Below are 16,175 nucleotides of genomic sequence, written 5' to 3'. Positions count from 1 at the left end.
TGATCTTAGTGGAAATGGTTTCAGTTTTTCACCATTGAGAATGATGTTGGCTGTGGTTTGTCATATATGGCCTTTATTATTTTGAGGTAAGTTCCCTCTGTGCCTACTTTCTGGAGGGGTTTTATCATAAATTGGTGTTGAAGTTTGTCAAAAGTTTTTCTGTATCTATTGAGATGATCATATGCTTTTCCTCCTTCAATTTGTTAATGTGGTGTATCACATTGATTGATTTGCATATTTTGAAGTATCCTTGCATTCCTGCGATAAACCCTACTTGATCATGGTGTATGATCCTTTTAATGTGCTGTTGGTTTCTGTTTGCTAGTATTTTGTTGAGGATTTTTGCATCTATATTCATCAGTGATATTAGCCTGTAGTTTTCTTTCTTTGTGGCATCTTTGATTTTGGTATCAGGGTGATGGTGGCCTCGTAGAATGAGTTTGGGAGTGTTGCTCCTTCTGCTATATTTTGGAAGAGTTTGAGAAGGATAGGTGTTAGCTCTTCTCTAAATGTTTGTTAGAATTCACCTGTGAAGCCATCTGGTCCTGGGCTTTTGTTTGTTGGAAGATTTTTAATCACAGTCTCAATTTCAGTGTTTGTGATTGGTCTGTTTATATTTTCTATTTCTTCTTGATTCAGTCTCGGAAGGTTGTGCTTTTCTAAGAATTTGTATATTTCTTCCAAGTTGTGCATTTTATTGGTATATAGTTGCTTGTAGTAATCTCTCATGAGCCTTAAGTATTTCTGCATGTCAGTTGTTACTTCTCCTTTTTAATTTCTAATTCTGTTGATTTGAGTCTTGTCCCTTTTTTTCTTGATGAGTCTGGCTAATGGTTTATCAATTTTGTTTATCTTCTCGAAGAACCAGCTTTTAGTTTTATTGATCTTTGCTACTGTTTCCTTCATTTCTTTTTCATTTATTTCTGATGTAATCTTTATGATTTCTTTCCTTCTGCTAACTTTGGGGTTTTTTGTTCTTCTTTCTCTAATTGCTTTAGGTGTAAGGTTAGGTTGTTTAGTTGAGATGTTTCTTGTTTCTTTAGGTAGGATTGTATTGCCATAAACTTCCCTCTTAGAACTGTTTTTGCTGCATCCCATAGGTTTTGGGTCTTCCTGTTTTCATTATCATTTGTTTCTAGGTATTTTTTGATTTCTTCATTGATTTCTTCAGTGATCTCTTGGTTATTTAGTAGTGTATTGTTTAGCCTCCATGTGTTTGTATTTTTTACAGATTTTTTCCTGTACTTGATATCTAGTCTCATAGCATTGTGGTCAGAAAAGATACTTGATGTAATTTCAATTTCCTTAAATTTACCAAGGCTTGATTTGTGACTGAACATAGGCTCTATCCTGGAGAATGTTCCATGAGCACTTGAGAAGATAGTGTTTTCTGTTGTTTTTGCATGGAATGTCCTATAAATATCAATTAGTCCACCTCATCTAATATGTCATTTAAAGCTTGTGTTTTCTTATTTATTTTCATTTTGGATGATCTGTCCATTGGTGAAAGTGGGGTGTTAAAGTCCCCTACTATTATTGTGTTACTGTCAAGTTCCCCTTTTTTGGCTGTTAGTATTTGCTTTATGTATTGAGGTGCTCCTGTGTTGGGTGCATAAATATTTACAATGTTATATCTTCTTCTTGGATTGCTCCCTTGATCATTATATAGTGTCCTTCTTTGTCTCTTGTAATAGTCTTTATTTTAAAGTCTATTTTGTCTGATATGAGAATTGTTACTCCAGCTTTCTTTTGATTTCCATTTGCATAGAATACCTTTTTCCATCTCCTCACTTTCAGTCTGTGTGTGTCCCTAGGTCTGAAGCCAGTCTCTTGTAGACAGCATATGTACAGGTCTTGCTTTTGTATCCATTCAGCCAGTCTATGTCTTTTGGTTGGAGCATTTAATCCATTTACATTTAAGGTAGTTATCGATATGTATTTTTCTATTACCACTTTCTTAATTGTTTTGGTTCATTATTGTAGGTCTTTTCCTTGTGTTGTGTTTCTTGCCTAGAGAAGTTCCTTTAGCATTTGTTGTAAAGCTGGTGTGGTGGTTCTGAATTCTCTTGGCTTTTGATTATCTGTAAAGCTTTTATTTTCTCCCTCAAGTCTGAATGATATCATTGCTGTGTAGAGTAATCTTGGTTGTAGGTTTTTCCCTTTCATCACTTTAAATATGTCCTACCACCCTCTTCTGGCTTGTAGAGTTTCTGCTAAGTGATCAGCTGTTAACCTTATGGGAATTTCCTAGTATGTTAATTGTTGCTTTTCTCTTGCTGCTTTTAATATTTTTTCTTTGAATTTTATTTTTGATAGTTTGATTAATATGTGTCATGGCATGTTTCTCCTTGGATTTATCCTGTATGGGACTCTCTGCCCTTCCTGGACTTGATTGACTATTTCCTTACCCATATTGGGGAAGTGTTCAACTATAATCTCTTGAAATACTTTCTCCGTCCCTTTCTTTTTCTCTTCTTCTTCTGGGACCCCTATAATTCGAATGTTGGTGTGTTTAATTTTGTCCAAGAGGTCTCTGAGATTGTCCTCAATTCTTTTCATTCTTTTTTTCTTTATTCAGCTCTGTGGTAGTTATGTCCACTATTTTATCTTCCAGGTCACTTATCCATTCTTCTGCCTCAGTTATTCTGCTATCCATTCCTTCTAGAGAATTTTTAATGTGTTGTTCATCATTGTTTGTTTGCTCTTTAGTTCTTCTAGGTCCTTGTTAAATGTTTCTTGTATTTTCTCCATTCTATTTCTAAGATTTGGGATCAACTTTACTATCATTACTCTGAAATTTTTTCAGGTAGACTGCCTATTTCCTCTTCATTTGTTTTGTCTGGTGAGTTTTTACCTTTCTCCTCCATCTGCTGTGTGTTTCTCTGTCTTCTCATTTTGCTTAACTTACTGTGTTTGGGGTCTCCTTCTTTCAGGCTGCAGGTTCATAGTTCCCGTTGTTTTTGGTGCCTGTTCCCAGTGGCTAATGTTGGTTCAGTGGGTTGTGTAGGCTTTATGGTGGAGGCGACTAGTGCTTGTGTTCTAGTGGGTGAGGTTCTATCTTGTCTTTCTAGTGGGCAGGACCATGCCTGGTGGTATGTTTGGGGGTGTATGTGAACTTATTATGATTTTAGGCAGCTTCTCTGCTAATGGGTGGGGTTGTGTGACTGTCTTGCTAGTTGTTTGGCATAGGGTGTCCAGCACTGTAGCTTGCTGGTCATTGAGGGGAGCTGGGTCTTTGCGTTGAGATGGAGATCTCTGGGACAGCTTTCACCATTTGATATTACATGGGGCCAGGAGGTCTCTGGTGGACCAATGTCCTAAACTCAGCTCTCCAACCTCAGAGGCTCAAGCCTGATACCCAGCCAGAGCACCAAGACCCTGTCAGCCACATGGCCATGTACGTGTGGAGTTTCTTGCCTTTTGGGATAGCTGAGGTCTTCTGCCAGCATTCAGTAAGTGTTCTGTAGTAGCTGTTCCACATGTAGATGTATTTCTGATTTATTTGTGGGGAGGAAGTTGTTCTCCACATCTTACTCCTCCGCCATCTTGAAGGCGCCTCACCTCACTTATTTTTAATGGTGTTTTCTACCAGAGCTAGAACTCTCTGGTGGTTGTTACCAGGTATGGTGATGGAAATCACCACAGAAGATGGAAGACAGCTTTGTGGTAATTTAATTCATTCTCTACAAAGACTAAAGTTAATCTCATCCTTAATAAGCATCCTCTCTTCATTTCAGTTGTGTCAGAACAAAAGTCTTTATATCCTTGTGCCCCCTCCTGTTTTCTTTCTGGATAGTTCCTGCACACATTCAGTGCCCCAGGAATGGTGCGTGAATGAGTGAGTGGGGACCACTCTGAGAGGAAGATATCTGACTTTGTTTTTGTTTCGCTTCCTGTAAGAAAGACTGTAATGTGTGAGTTCTGTTCAATCATCCATATACTTCCAGGGACCAGGTAGAATCAGACCTGATATTTCTGGGATTGCTGATCTTGGAGAATCGACTGAAGGAAGAGACAAAACCTGCCTTGGAAGAGCTCATCTCAGCCCGGATAAGGACTGTAATGATCACAGGTATAGAACAAAGTGTGTGTGAAAACAGGAAGAATTTGATGTGGAAATAGACAGAGATTCACTCATTTAGCAAATCTTGTTGACTTGCTACTATGGGCCAGACACTGTTCTAGACACTGGACATGGACAACAAAATAGGCAAAATTATTACTCTGAGCATCCTTTTACGTGGCTTAAGATAGAAAATCAATCATTCAATTGAATAAACAGCTAACAATAAGTGTTATGAGATACATAAAACAGGTGATGTGGTAAAGTGTGTCTGACCAGCTACTTTAGATGAAGTGTCCTTTCTGAGAGGGAACGTTTGAAATAACAACTGAATAAGAAGACATAAGCCATGCAAAGATGTTGATTTTTATTATTAAATGTTCGGAGAAGAAGAATGCTTAGTCAGCATGGTCTGTAAAATACATTGAAGGCCCATCAATGAGAGCTACAATTCTGGAGATTAAAAAATGCTGTCCCTTCTACTCTCACTCCCAAACTCCAAATCACAAACAAGGGAGCAGTGAGAAAGGACTGTGCAAGAGAAATGTGTCAAATTTCTTAATGAATGCTTCCGAGTAGAGAGTCAATGATTTCCTAATGCCTTCATGTTTTTTGAGTGTGTATTGCCTTCCCTTTCTCTGCTCTCGAAGTCAGATGCATTTAACTCTATGAATTCTGGCATCAAGATACAGTCTTGCCCCACCTAAGCACTCTCTCCCTATCCCACTGTCCTTGAACCCAATTTGATGTTGGAAACTCGAGAATACGTTCACCTCCTCTTTTGTGCTTCTCCATCCCCCTCCACTACCACACCCCCCAATCCAAGAGACTTTTGGATCAGTTTTTCCCTCTCCCTTCATAGCCCCTCACCCCAACTTCTAGGTGCTGCTGAGTTAGTTTACTACTTGTTAGAATTCCCCTTACATTATGACCCTTCTGTTTCAAAATTTTTATTTAGTACTTATTTTACACAGTCTCAGGATCTATCCTTTACCAGTTAGATTTATGTAGAAGTAAGAGCTAATCACTCACAACACTCCCTCTTCACTTCTTCTTTCATATTGAAATTTCTGTTCTGCTTCTTTCCTTGCTTGGTTGTAATTTTTCTGAAGAATTGTCCTTGGATGGGTTGGAAGGGTGATATGCTCTCTGATCTTTTATATACCCTGAAATATCTTCCTTTGCTCTGATAGGTGAATGATGTCTTGCCTGGGTATAGGACGTTTGGGTTAGAGTACCTTTTTTTGTTTGTTTGTTTGCGGTATGCGGGCCTCTCACTGTTGTGGCCTCTCCCATTGCGGAGCACAGGCTCCGGACGCGCAGGCTCCATGGCCATGGCTCACGGGCCCAGCCGCTCTGCGGCATGTGGGATCTTCCCGGACTGGGGCACGAACCCGCGTGCCCTGCATCGGCAGGTGGACTCTCAACCACTGCGCCACCAGGGAAGCCCCTAGAGTACTTTTAAAAAGAAATTTTTATTGGAGTATAGTTGATTTATAATGTTGTATTAGTTTCAGGTGTACAGCAAAGTGAATCAGTTATACGTATATTAATACATATAATATATCCACTCTTCTTTAGGTTCTTTTCCCATATAAGTCATTACAGAGACCTATATTACACTACTAATGTAGAGAACTCTACATTACAGAGTAGAGTTCTCTGTGCTATACAGTAGGTCCTTATTAGTTATCTATTTTATATATAGAGTCCTTTTTTATTAATGGTCTGTAGGTTTTATTCTTTTGTCTTCCGGTTTTTGGTATTGCATATCACAAGGCCAGTGGAGTCCACTGTAGGTAACTTGTTCTGTTTACATATAATCCTTTTTCTTTAACTTTGGAGTTTAGAAATATTACCAAGATGTGCCTATATGTTTGTCTTTTTTCATTAATTTAGTCTGGAACATTGTGAGCATTTTTAATCTGTCTTCTTCTTCTCAGGAAAATTTCTTCTATTGTTAATTAGGGCTTTTGTTCTCTCTCTTTCCTTCTTCCCCTCTGGAATTTCCATGACAGGCTTCCTGGATCTATCCTCTCAGTCTCTTCTGTTTTTTTTCTTATAACTCATATTTTAAAATTTTTCATATAATTTTTAAAGGCTATATTCCATTTACAGTTACTACAAAATATTGGCTATATTCCCCATGTTGTACATACATCCTTTTAGTCTATCTTATGTAACTCTCATATTTTTATAATTTTGCTCTGAGCTTTAAGAGTTCTTTTTTTGCACCGAATTTTTTCAAACTGAAAACTCAGGTATCAGAAATGAGGATGATCTCCTTCAAATCACCTTTTGAATTTTGAAGTTCTTAAATTGTGTTTTGGAGTAGGAGTGACTTTAGAAAACCATTTTTTCCCTGTGCTCCATTTGAGTTTCCTAAGTGCTCTCATTATTTTTAATGCAGCTTTCTACTGTCTCCAGCAGCTAGCCTACTTTACCAGTCATGTTCTGGTTGTTCTGCCTTATATTTCCTTATCTAGCTTCTGGAATTTCTTAAGTAGTTTTTATCTTTTTCAGTCAGATGGTTGAGTATCAGGCCTGGGCTGCATGTTCTAAACAACAGACCTCTCGCAGGTGACAGATAGCAAAGCAGATGGCTGTTGTTGCCCTGCTGAGGCATGTGGAAGAGCCTCTCACTCTCAGGGCTCCCTGTACTCTTCTGATCTCAGGCTAGAGCATCTCCTTCCCCCCAGTTAGCTATTTTGAGGATTCTCAAAGTATTTTGGTAGAAACCTGGGAGAAACCATGTTAGAAATAGCCAGCCAGTTGTTACATTATTTTTTTTAGTGGTTGCTCTATGAATCACAATATCTGTACCTACCCTTTCAAGAAGGCTTGTCATCATAAACATCCCCTACTTTCCCTCCTCTGTTATTGTTGTATATATATGTGTATGACATAAAATGAAACCCCACCAGACAATGTTAGAGTTTTTCATTTCAACAGTCAAGAGTTGGAGAACATAAGTGAAGAAAAATCGACTTTATATTTATCCAGCTCTTTATTATTTCTGTTCCTAAACGTTCATGTCTTATGTTGCAAGTTTCCCTCTGGTATCATTTCCTTTCAGCCTGAAGAACTTCTTTAAGCATTTCTTTTTGAGCATATCTGCTGACACAAATTATCTTAGATTCCCTTGCCTAAGAATGTCTTTATTTCTTCTTCATTCCTGAGAATATTTCCTTTAGCTATAGGAGTCTCAGTTGACAATTTTTTTCTTTCAGCACTTTAAAGATGTTTCACTGTTATCTTGCCTTCATGGTTTTTGATGAGAAATCTGTGATAATTTGAATTATTGTTTCCTTATATGCAATTTATTGTTTTCCTTAGCTGCTCCTAAGATATTTGCTTTATCTTCGGTTTTTTAGCAGCTTGATTATGTGTCTGGGTGTGGTTTTCACTGAATTTATATTGTTTGGGATTCACTGAGCTTCTTGAATCTGTAACTTTAAATCTTTTACCATATTTGGGAAGTTTTCTGCTATTATTTCTTCAAAAAATTTTTTCCTGTTCCAATCTTTCTCCTCTCCTTCTTGGGCTCTAATGACATGAATGTGAGTTCTTTTGATATTCTTCAATCTTTGTTCTTTTCTTTTTCAGTTGAGAACTTCTATCTTGTCATTTATTTCAAGAGTATTAACCTTCACCACGTGGAGGAGGATTACAATAGCTGCTTTAAAAGCATTGTCTGATAATTCCAACATCTGTGTCATCTTGGGACAGGCAACTATTGAATTGTTTTTTCTTGAGAATTGGCCAGATTTTCCAGGTTTTTCACATGTTGAGAATCCTGAACATTTTGAATATTATGTTGGGATACTTTGGATCCTGTTAAAATCCTCTAGAGAATGTTGAGTTTTTTGTTTTAGCAAGCAAAACTCTGGAATATAGAAGGTGACTAATATCATAGTTCATTTCTTGAAGTTTTTGCTATCCTTCCTTGGGTTTGCTCTATATGTGCACAGCTCTGGGTTGAGCTTGGGGCTTACATAGTTCATACACTGAATTAGTCTCCTTGTCTAGCTCCCTTCTTTCTAGGATTTCCCTCACAACTCTTCAGCCCTCCAGTGTCCCTTTACTGGTTTCTTTGGCCAGAAAAAGTAGGTTTTTCTCGGAGTTTTAGCTATCTGCACAGCTCTGGGACTGGGGCTCACACTCAGGTCAAATTATATGAGAGGAAAGAGAAAAAAAGCTGAGAATCTCTCTACCTTGTAGATTATTTCTCCAAATTTGACTCCCTTTCACATTCTGCCATTTGTGTTTACTTTTCAAAGTCCTCAGGTAGGTTTTTTTAATGGTATTTTTTCCAGAGTTTTCCACTGTAATCAGTGGGAGAAATAGATTCTAGTGGGCTTACTCCATATTAGCTGGAAGTGGAACCATTAGATGTCATATTAACCAGTAGAGTTTTGCTAAACATTTACTAACTGTTGACAAATAACAGAAATATATTTGAACTTTTCTTTTTTAATTTTACTTCCCACTCCCTGGCAAAAATATACTAGTAGGTCATAAAGTAAACCAGATGAAAAGCAGCAATAATAAGAAAAGGGATCATAGAATCATGGAAGGTCAGGGCTGAGAGAGAACTTAGAGACTGTTTCTTCTCACACCAAAAATAAGGTCTGAACTCCTTACCCTAGTTTTCTAGGTTCTACATGAATTGGTTCTGTCTCTTCGATCTCATCTTGGGATACTTTTCCTTTCTTCTAGGTGACAATCTTCAGACTGCAATAACAGTGGCCAGAAAGTCTGGAATGGTTTCTGAAAGCCAGAAAGTCATTCTCATTGAAGCAAATGAAACTACTGAGTCCTCATCAGCATCTATATCTTGGCAATTAGTCGAAGAGAAGAAACATATTGCTTATAGGAATCAGGTATACCTAAAAGCAGACCTTCTGCCATATTATCTAACTGATCACACAGTGTTGGCTACTGAGCAGCTTTGACTGGCAGAGGTGTACAGGTGACCTAGGGTCAACATACTTCTCCAAATGTCTAACATGTATACAGTTCAAAGAACTCAATTATATCATTTTTCCATACCATTCCTACTGAGCTTTAAGGTATGCTGCTTTCCTGGGTGCTGGAAATAATCCATTCTTTTAAACTTAAAGAAGTTTTTAGAAAGAATATAGTAAGTGGGGCTGCAAGTCTAATTTTCCATTTTTTCCCTTGCTTGCCAGCCATCCCGCTGGGTTCAAAGGGGATTTAGTCCCTAAGAGAGACACTGCTGTGTACATTGGAAAATCAGACTATATCTTCAGGGTGGGAAGAAGCTTTATTCATTTATCTCCAATCTTGTCAGGATCCTATCTCTATTATGTCCTTGTGAAACAATATTAATTCTGTAAAAAAAAAAAAAGGAAAGTTCTCACCTCAGGGAGAGATTTGTTAAGCTGCAATGCTTTTGTATTTTACGCTTGAAATGTGTGAAATGTGCTTTTCTCTGGGACTCACTGAGATCAAATCAGGATGGGAACAGGACATGAGTACGTGTTACCTCCCTGTTCACTAGAGGCTGTTGATGTGCAAAGATTGATCCAGCAAAGAGCAAGTGCTTCTCTGAGGAATCAGGGCTGGAGTGTGACTTTTATAGAGAGATCCCAGACTGTCACTGTTGCCTTCGCTCAGTTATGCTTGTGGTCCTAACCACTCTATCAAGTCTAAAATTACTGTGTCTTGCTTTGCAGGACAATTACATTAACATCAGGGAAGAAGTCTCTGATAACAGCAGAGAAGGAAGTTACCATTTTGCCCTAAGTGGAAAATCCTTCCAGGTTATAAGTCAACATTTTGGCAGCCTACTGCCAAAGGTAAGTTCTAAGAGGGTACCACTCTCCTGGTAAAGATGCTACAATGTCACAGAGCATGATCGTAAATAATTTCAAACCTCTAACTAGGTTAGATATACCTATTGAATGTATCATAAGGGAAGCAGATAGTTTTGCAGAGGTCACTGCTGTTTCATCTCTTGCTAGATTTAAAATAAGTAAATTTGATTAACTAATTATCCATCATCTATAGGATTAAAATATTAGTGACTTCTCAAGTGATAAGATTACTTTGGGGGAGTTGTCAGTATATTGCCATGGTTAGGGGGTCTCACAGTATAGTGTAAATCCAGCAATTATACAGGAAGGCAGGCCAAGAATAGAGGAATTCCATTAGGTTTTTGATAGAGGACGTGCATACAAAAGAGGGTCAAACTTAAAATTTTCTGATGAAGAACAAACCCACAATGAGGGCAGGTAAGTTATATACATAAAAAAACATGTAGCAAACTAGAGAAAGATTGTGTCCAGTGTAAAGCAAAGATAATTTATCTATATTCAATTGCTCATTATCTTAAGTACTGTTTAAGAAAAAAAGAATGAAGACTTTAAAGCTGAGTGAACAATAAGCTGAGTTTACAGCCAAGAAGAGCAGGGAGCACACAGCTGTAACACAGAAGAATTTAGACTCTGTAGGTTGGGGTTCAGGTGGATGGAGCTGGTACAGGTTTTTATACAACAATCCATTAATGTGACAATCCATTAATGTTTCAGAGCCCAAATAAGGCTGGAGATATCAGCTGAGTTTCACGATTGGTCAAGCCCAGATGGTATGGTTAAGTCAAAGACCACAGATAGTCACCCTCTCATCACTAGGATATTTTTCTGCTAGATCTGAACAATTTTCTGAGAAGCAATTGCCTCCTTTCATTCTCCTGGGATCCTGACCTCTTGTTATCTTGCAATTTCTCATACTTTACTGGTTTAAGGTTCCATCAAGCTCAGGGTTTTTCAGGACCACATTCTTCATGGCCCCTGAGCTAAATTCCTGAAGGTCATCATTTTCATCAATTATGTCTATTAAGTAGTCATTTTTACTGATTTTGGTCTTCCTGATCACTTATCTGATGACCAAAGTCTCAACATCTGTCTTAAAATCCAAAGAAGGACTTCTTGGAAACAAATATTTTTCTCACTCATGGTTATCATACCCAGTCAGTGTTCTGAATGTTATCAATTACTTCATGTATGACCAGCTGACATAATAAAAAAAATTTTCCCTTTTGCATTCTCTACAGATATTGATCAATGGGACCATCTTTGCAAGAATGTCTCCAGGGCAGAAATCCAGTCTGGTGGAAGAATTTCAGAAACTAGAGTAGGTGTTTACCAATTCAGATGGTGTGAAGTGCATGGAGGCATGACAGGGGGAGAGTAAGGAAGTCACTGAGTTTGGCTAGGGCAGTGGTTCTTAACGTGGCTACACATGACAGTCACCTTGGGAGCTTTGAAAAATTAGCAATACCAGGACACCACCATTCAGAGATTCTGATTCAATTGCTCATGTGGGCACTTGGAATCAGTATTTTTTAAAAGTTCCTTTTGTAAGTCAATTATGCATCCAGAATTGAGAACCCCACTGAAATAGAACATAAGGGACACAAGAAATAACTCTGGAAAGGTCATCTGAACTTGGCTCCTAAATGTACAATGAAAATTTAGACTTCATTTTTACAAATTATTTTCACGGTTAGGATACAGGGAGGTCCCTATGACAAGAGATTCACATAACCCTAAAAATATTAAAACATTCTTATGCCAAAGCATCCTCTCCATCCTAAATCAGAAACATATTCTTAACACAAAGGGTCTCCATTGTCAGAATCCCATCATTTGGGATCCTTTATTTCCTGTTAATGGAAGCCCATGGAGTCTCGGAGGCTTTCTCTACCTCTGGTGCTGGACCACACTCACACAGCTCCAACTCCTACTCGCCCCTTGTCCACCCTCCTACTCATTGATTCAGTCACTAGGCAAAAGTTCTATATTCAAAAAGCCCTATCTTCTCAATATGGCTAAAAACCTCCACAGTAAATTCGTTGCCTTAGGTAGCAGTGTGGAAGAGAAGTACAGCAAATTCTGCAAACACTGTCAGAGTGCTCCTACCTTAAAAAGCAGACTGTGTTCATCAACAATTCAAGAGAGCAGTATTCATCCGGCCTCAAAAAGCAATCCTGAAATGGGGATATATTTTCTTTCTTCAACTGCTGGTCCTGGCACCACATTTGTGAGTTGAGTGACAGCTGACACAGTGGATTTCCTCTCCAGTTACTATTAATGTCACCAACAATAATTCTTATTTATCATTTTAGAATACATCACTTCACCGAATACTCATAATGCTTGTAGGGGAGAAAAATGATAGTCAAAATGGGGAAGTGATCAGGTCAGAGATCCAGATCTTCTGGCTTCAAATTCTGTGCCCTCCCCACCATGCCATGCTGTCATATAATCGTGAACATCCTGTTTTACAGCTGACAGAGCTGCCTCCTAGACAGAGAAGTGCAGGGTCTCCTTGAATCACTTGGAGTCGGGAAGGCTGTGTGGGATTTCTTAATCCATTGTAGGAACTGCTGAGTCATACTTTATTTTAGTCAAACCAGACTGTTAGGGAAACTCCCTTAAAATAAATAATAAGTTTGAGCCTTAAGTAATGAAGCTCATTTTATCTTTTTAATTAGAGCAAATAGCAGGTAAGATTGATTTGATCTCCTCTACAATTGACACGGTTCCCTTTTAGTTACTTTGTAGGTATGTGTGGTGATGGAGCCAATGACTGTGGGGTAAGTAGCTATCAGTGTGTCAATTGTACTTGCTTCAAGCCCTGTAAGAGATAGTATCCCCTGGGATATATACCACCTCCATTCCTCTTGAAGGAGGAACTGATGTGGGCGGTTTGGAAAGGTTTTAACCAAAGCCACACAATGACTCAGTGGTCAGTACAGACTAAATGGGGTAGAATTTGGCTCTGGATTCTCCACTTCTTTAGCTAGGTGTCCCAGTGCCATCTCTTTCTTATGTGGCAGGCAGAGCAAAATTTGATCATCTCCTGGCCAGTGCTTCGGCCCACAAGCCACTTCATGAGCAGCTTAATTAGCCTTTCTTGTGTGGCCTCAGGAGAGATGTGTGTGAGTGTGCATCTATACAGTAAGCTGACTCTTTGCTTTCAGGCTTTGAAAATGGCTCACGTGGGCGTCTCTTTATCAGAGCAGGAGGCATCTGTGGCCTCACCTTTCACTTCTAAAACTCCAAACATTGAATGTGTACCTCACCTTATCAAGTAAGTAGGCACTTTCCCCCAGCATTGTTTTAACGCCTCTTGACTTTTAGGTGCAGACCCCTTTGTTTTGCCAGGCAAAGACCAGTGGAAATGTGTGTCTCTGGGTGGGGAGGGTGCTTTGTGGGAGAAAGCAGTCAAACATTCTACTCCAGAGTGGACTTACCTCCTGGGAAAACAGTGGCATTTCTAATGAAAACCACTGAATAGATTATTTTTAGAAGATTAGAACCTGGAACTTGTTGCTGCTTGGAAAATGTCAATCATACTCTTCTTATTATTATTTTAAATGAATCTCCTTAGATACTTTCTTAATGGAGAATTGACAGAAACTTTCTCTTCCCTACTTGCTTTCCTTTCCTCTTGCCTCTTTATGCATCCTTGGAATATCCTTCCTATCCCCACTTTTCAGAATATTTATTCATCTTGGCTGCTTCTACTACAATTTCCCTTGGTGCTTTGTTCCCCTCCCCCAACCCCAGAATATGTACTTCTGCTGCCTTTTGTTTGAATGATGGAGATGATTAGCATTGTGGCTGCTTTTGGTTATTATAACTAGTATGTGTTTCCAGTTTATAAAGTGCTTTAATGCCTAGTATCTTATACATCAAAACAACCTGGAATTGTAGGGATGGTTACTATTTCTTTTACAAACAAAGAAATTGAGGCTCAGAGAACTTGATGTATCGAAGCTCACAGCCATAAAAGATTGAAGATTGCATGAGAATTAATTTTATTTCAATGTGTTTTATCTACAAATATCATACTCTTTCCACCACATTAAAATAATGATTTGACTAGCTCCTCCCCATTTAAAAACTGTATTCATGCATTTGACAAATATTTATAAAGTAGGGACTTAGTGCCAGGAACAGTTGGAGGCACTGGGGACCCAGAAGCAAATAAATCGAACGTCCCTTGATCTCGTGAAGATTTCTTCCCGTGAAGAAGTTGGGTAATAAACACACACACAGAAAAACCAGGGGTAGTGTGAAAAGTTGGAAGATGTCTTGCGCAGTGGAATCGGCTGCTTCAGAAGTGGTGGTGTGGGGAAGCCTTTCTAAGGAGGTGAGGAGGAGGAGAAACCACCTTCTAGGCGGAATAAACAGCAGCAGCAAAGCCCTGATACAGGAAAAAGGCTAGTTTGAGGATCAGCTTTTGGAATCCCAGGAAACCATTCTGACCAGAAGTAAATTTAAACTCTATTTTTTCCCAAATGAATGAGATAAAAGTGGCATTTCATAAGTACTCTATTTTACACTCTAAATATATACTATTCATTCAAAGTCAATCAACAGTAATACAAATGAACAGGCTTATTGATTCCAGTCTCTTTAAATTTGATGTATGCCTAATTTGAGTGTGCATATTGTCTTAGTTCAGTTTTAGAAAAAGTTGGGACTGCCAAATGAAATTTGAATGAGATGGTTGCAAACTCCTGAAGCACCTGGAGCATGAAAATAGCCCCCAAACCTGCAATCTTATTTAAATTCCTCAGTTCACAGATGAAGAAACTGTGACCAAGAGAGGGAAAATGACCTTTCAAATCACATTAGTGAGTAGATAGGAGATCTGGGACCAGTTCCCAGGTCTCCTGACTCAGAGCTGAAATAATGCCTGCAGACAGGACAAGAGTAACTCTACATTCGGGCTCCAAAGCTCAATCAAAGTCCTGTGGACCTTGGCCTGGAATTAGTCTTCCTTGAAAATCTAGTACACTGACTGCCGGCTCCCACTGGCTCAAGACTGTCCAGTCTGTCAGGCAAACAATCGAATTATCAGGCTTTGATTTTTTTCTTCTGAGCTCAGCTGAACAGCACAGAATAACTGACCTCATTTCTTTTTGTGACTTTCATTTCATTGCTCTTTCATTTCTTTTCTCCTACAGGGAAGGACGTGCAGCTCTTGTTACCTCATTTTGCATGTTTAAGTACATGGCTCTGTACAGCATGATTCAGTATGTTGGTGTTCTGCTGCTCTACTGGGTATGACTTGACACCTAGCCTCTTGGTTAGTGAGAGCTAAAACAAGTAGCGGTCACTGGCAATTTGCAATGCCTCTTAAAGAAAGAGTGCACATGGGATATTTCGAGTACCAACAGCCTCTCTAAAACTATCTTTAACATTTTTGAAAGTAAATCAGAAATAGACAAGGATACAAAGGAAAAGTTGTTGGTGTCGGTTCTCTGACTCTCTGACAGAAGTTTCTTATCTCGTTGTAGCTGAGGTTCAGAACTGAAGGTAAACTTTCTCCCTCACTGTTGTTTTGGCTTGCCTGGACTGGGTCTCTATCTTCCCAGTTCCAGTGTGGCTCCACCCTAGCATAACATTCGTTAAAGAGGTGCTTCTCTAATTGGGGTTCTGGTAAATGTTTCATAACTGGCTCTCCCTGGAAACACAAGACCCGATGATTAATGTTTACCAATTTCAATGACGTAACTACTCCCACCATGGCTGATTTCAAGCTATCTACCTGACGTCACTGAACATGGAGTTGGGAAGAGATGCATTATACAGTAACATACCATTCTGTAGTACTTGCACCATATAGATACAAGAGTTGTAAATAACCTTAAGACCATGGAAAATATTTAAATGTAGGAAAATGATTAGAGAGTGATGAGTTTGGGCTATTTATTACCTGTGTTTTTAGTATAATTTATTTAATGGTAAATTTGTATAATTTAAGTTTTTATATTGGCTGTGTTTAAAAACCAGCTCACAGAATTCCTGAAACTTTAGCAGTTGACTTGCATGAGCTAGTACAAAGCAGCATATCACTGATTCCCTGAATACAGGGACTTGAAAATTGGCATATCATGCCCCCCAGAGCACATAGGTCTTGTGATGGTTTTTATTATTTAACAAAATATAAAAGGAGAAAAGACGTATCAACACGTGGGCTTATTCTGTTAAGTAACACTAAGAAAGTGAATTCCATTTGTGCTGAAGGTATCTAGATTCATCTCTATGTCTTGCCCCCTTGCTCCTGGTAT

General features: G+C 38.7%; 1 protein-coding gene across 1 annotated transcript in view; it reads left to right on the top strand.

Moving 5' to 3' along the window:
• Positions 1 to 16,175, top strand: part of ATP13A4 (ATPase 13A4) — a 148,312-nt gene that overhangs the window by 114,766 nt on the left and 17,371 nt on the right. Inside the window, exons 18-24 of the mRNA XM_060100136.1 lie at positions 3,948 to 4,072; positions 8,783 to 8,946; positions 9,763 to 9,885; positions 11,142 to 11,221; positions 12,644 to 12,686; positions 13,074 to 13,183; positions 15,069 to 15,165. Coding sequence (XP_059956119.1) covers positions 3,948 to 4,072; positions 8,783 to 8,946; positions 9,763 to 9,885; positions 11,142 to 11,221; positions 12,644 to 12,686; positions 13,074 to 13,183; positions 15,069 to 15,165 — 742 coding nt within the window. The remainder of the gene's footprint in view (positions 1 to 3,947; positions 4,073 to 8,782; positions 8,947 to 9,762; positions 9,886 to 11,141; positions 11,222 to 12,643; positions 12,687 to 13,073; positions 13,184 to 15,068; positions 15,166 to 16,175) is intronic.

This window comes from Mesoplodon densirostris, chromosome 5 (assembly GCF_025265405.1).
Source record: "Mesoplodon densirostris isolate mMesDen1 chromosome 5, mMesDen1 primary haplotype, whole genome shotgun sequence".
Taxonomy (NCBI): Eukaryota; Metazoa; Chordata; class Mammalia; order Artiodactyla; family Ziphiidae; genus Mesoplodon; species Mesoplodon densirostris.
Note: the sequence above shows the minus strand (reverse complement) of the source record. Positions and strands in the feature narration are given on the sequence as shown.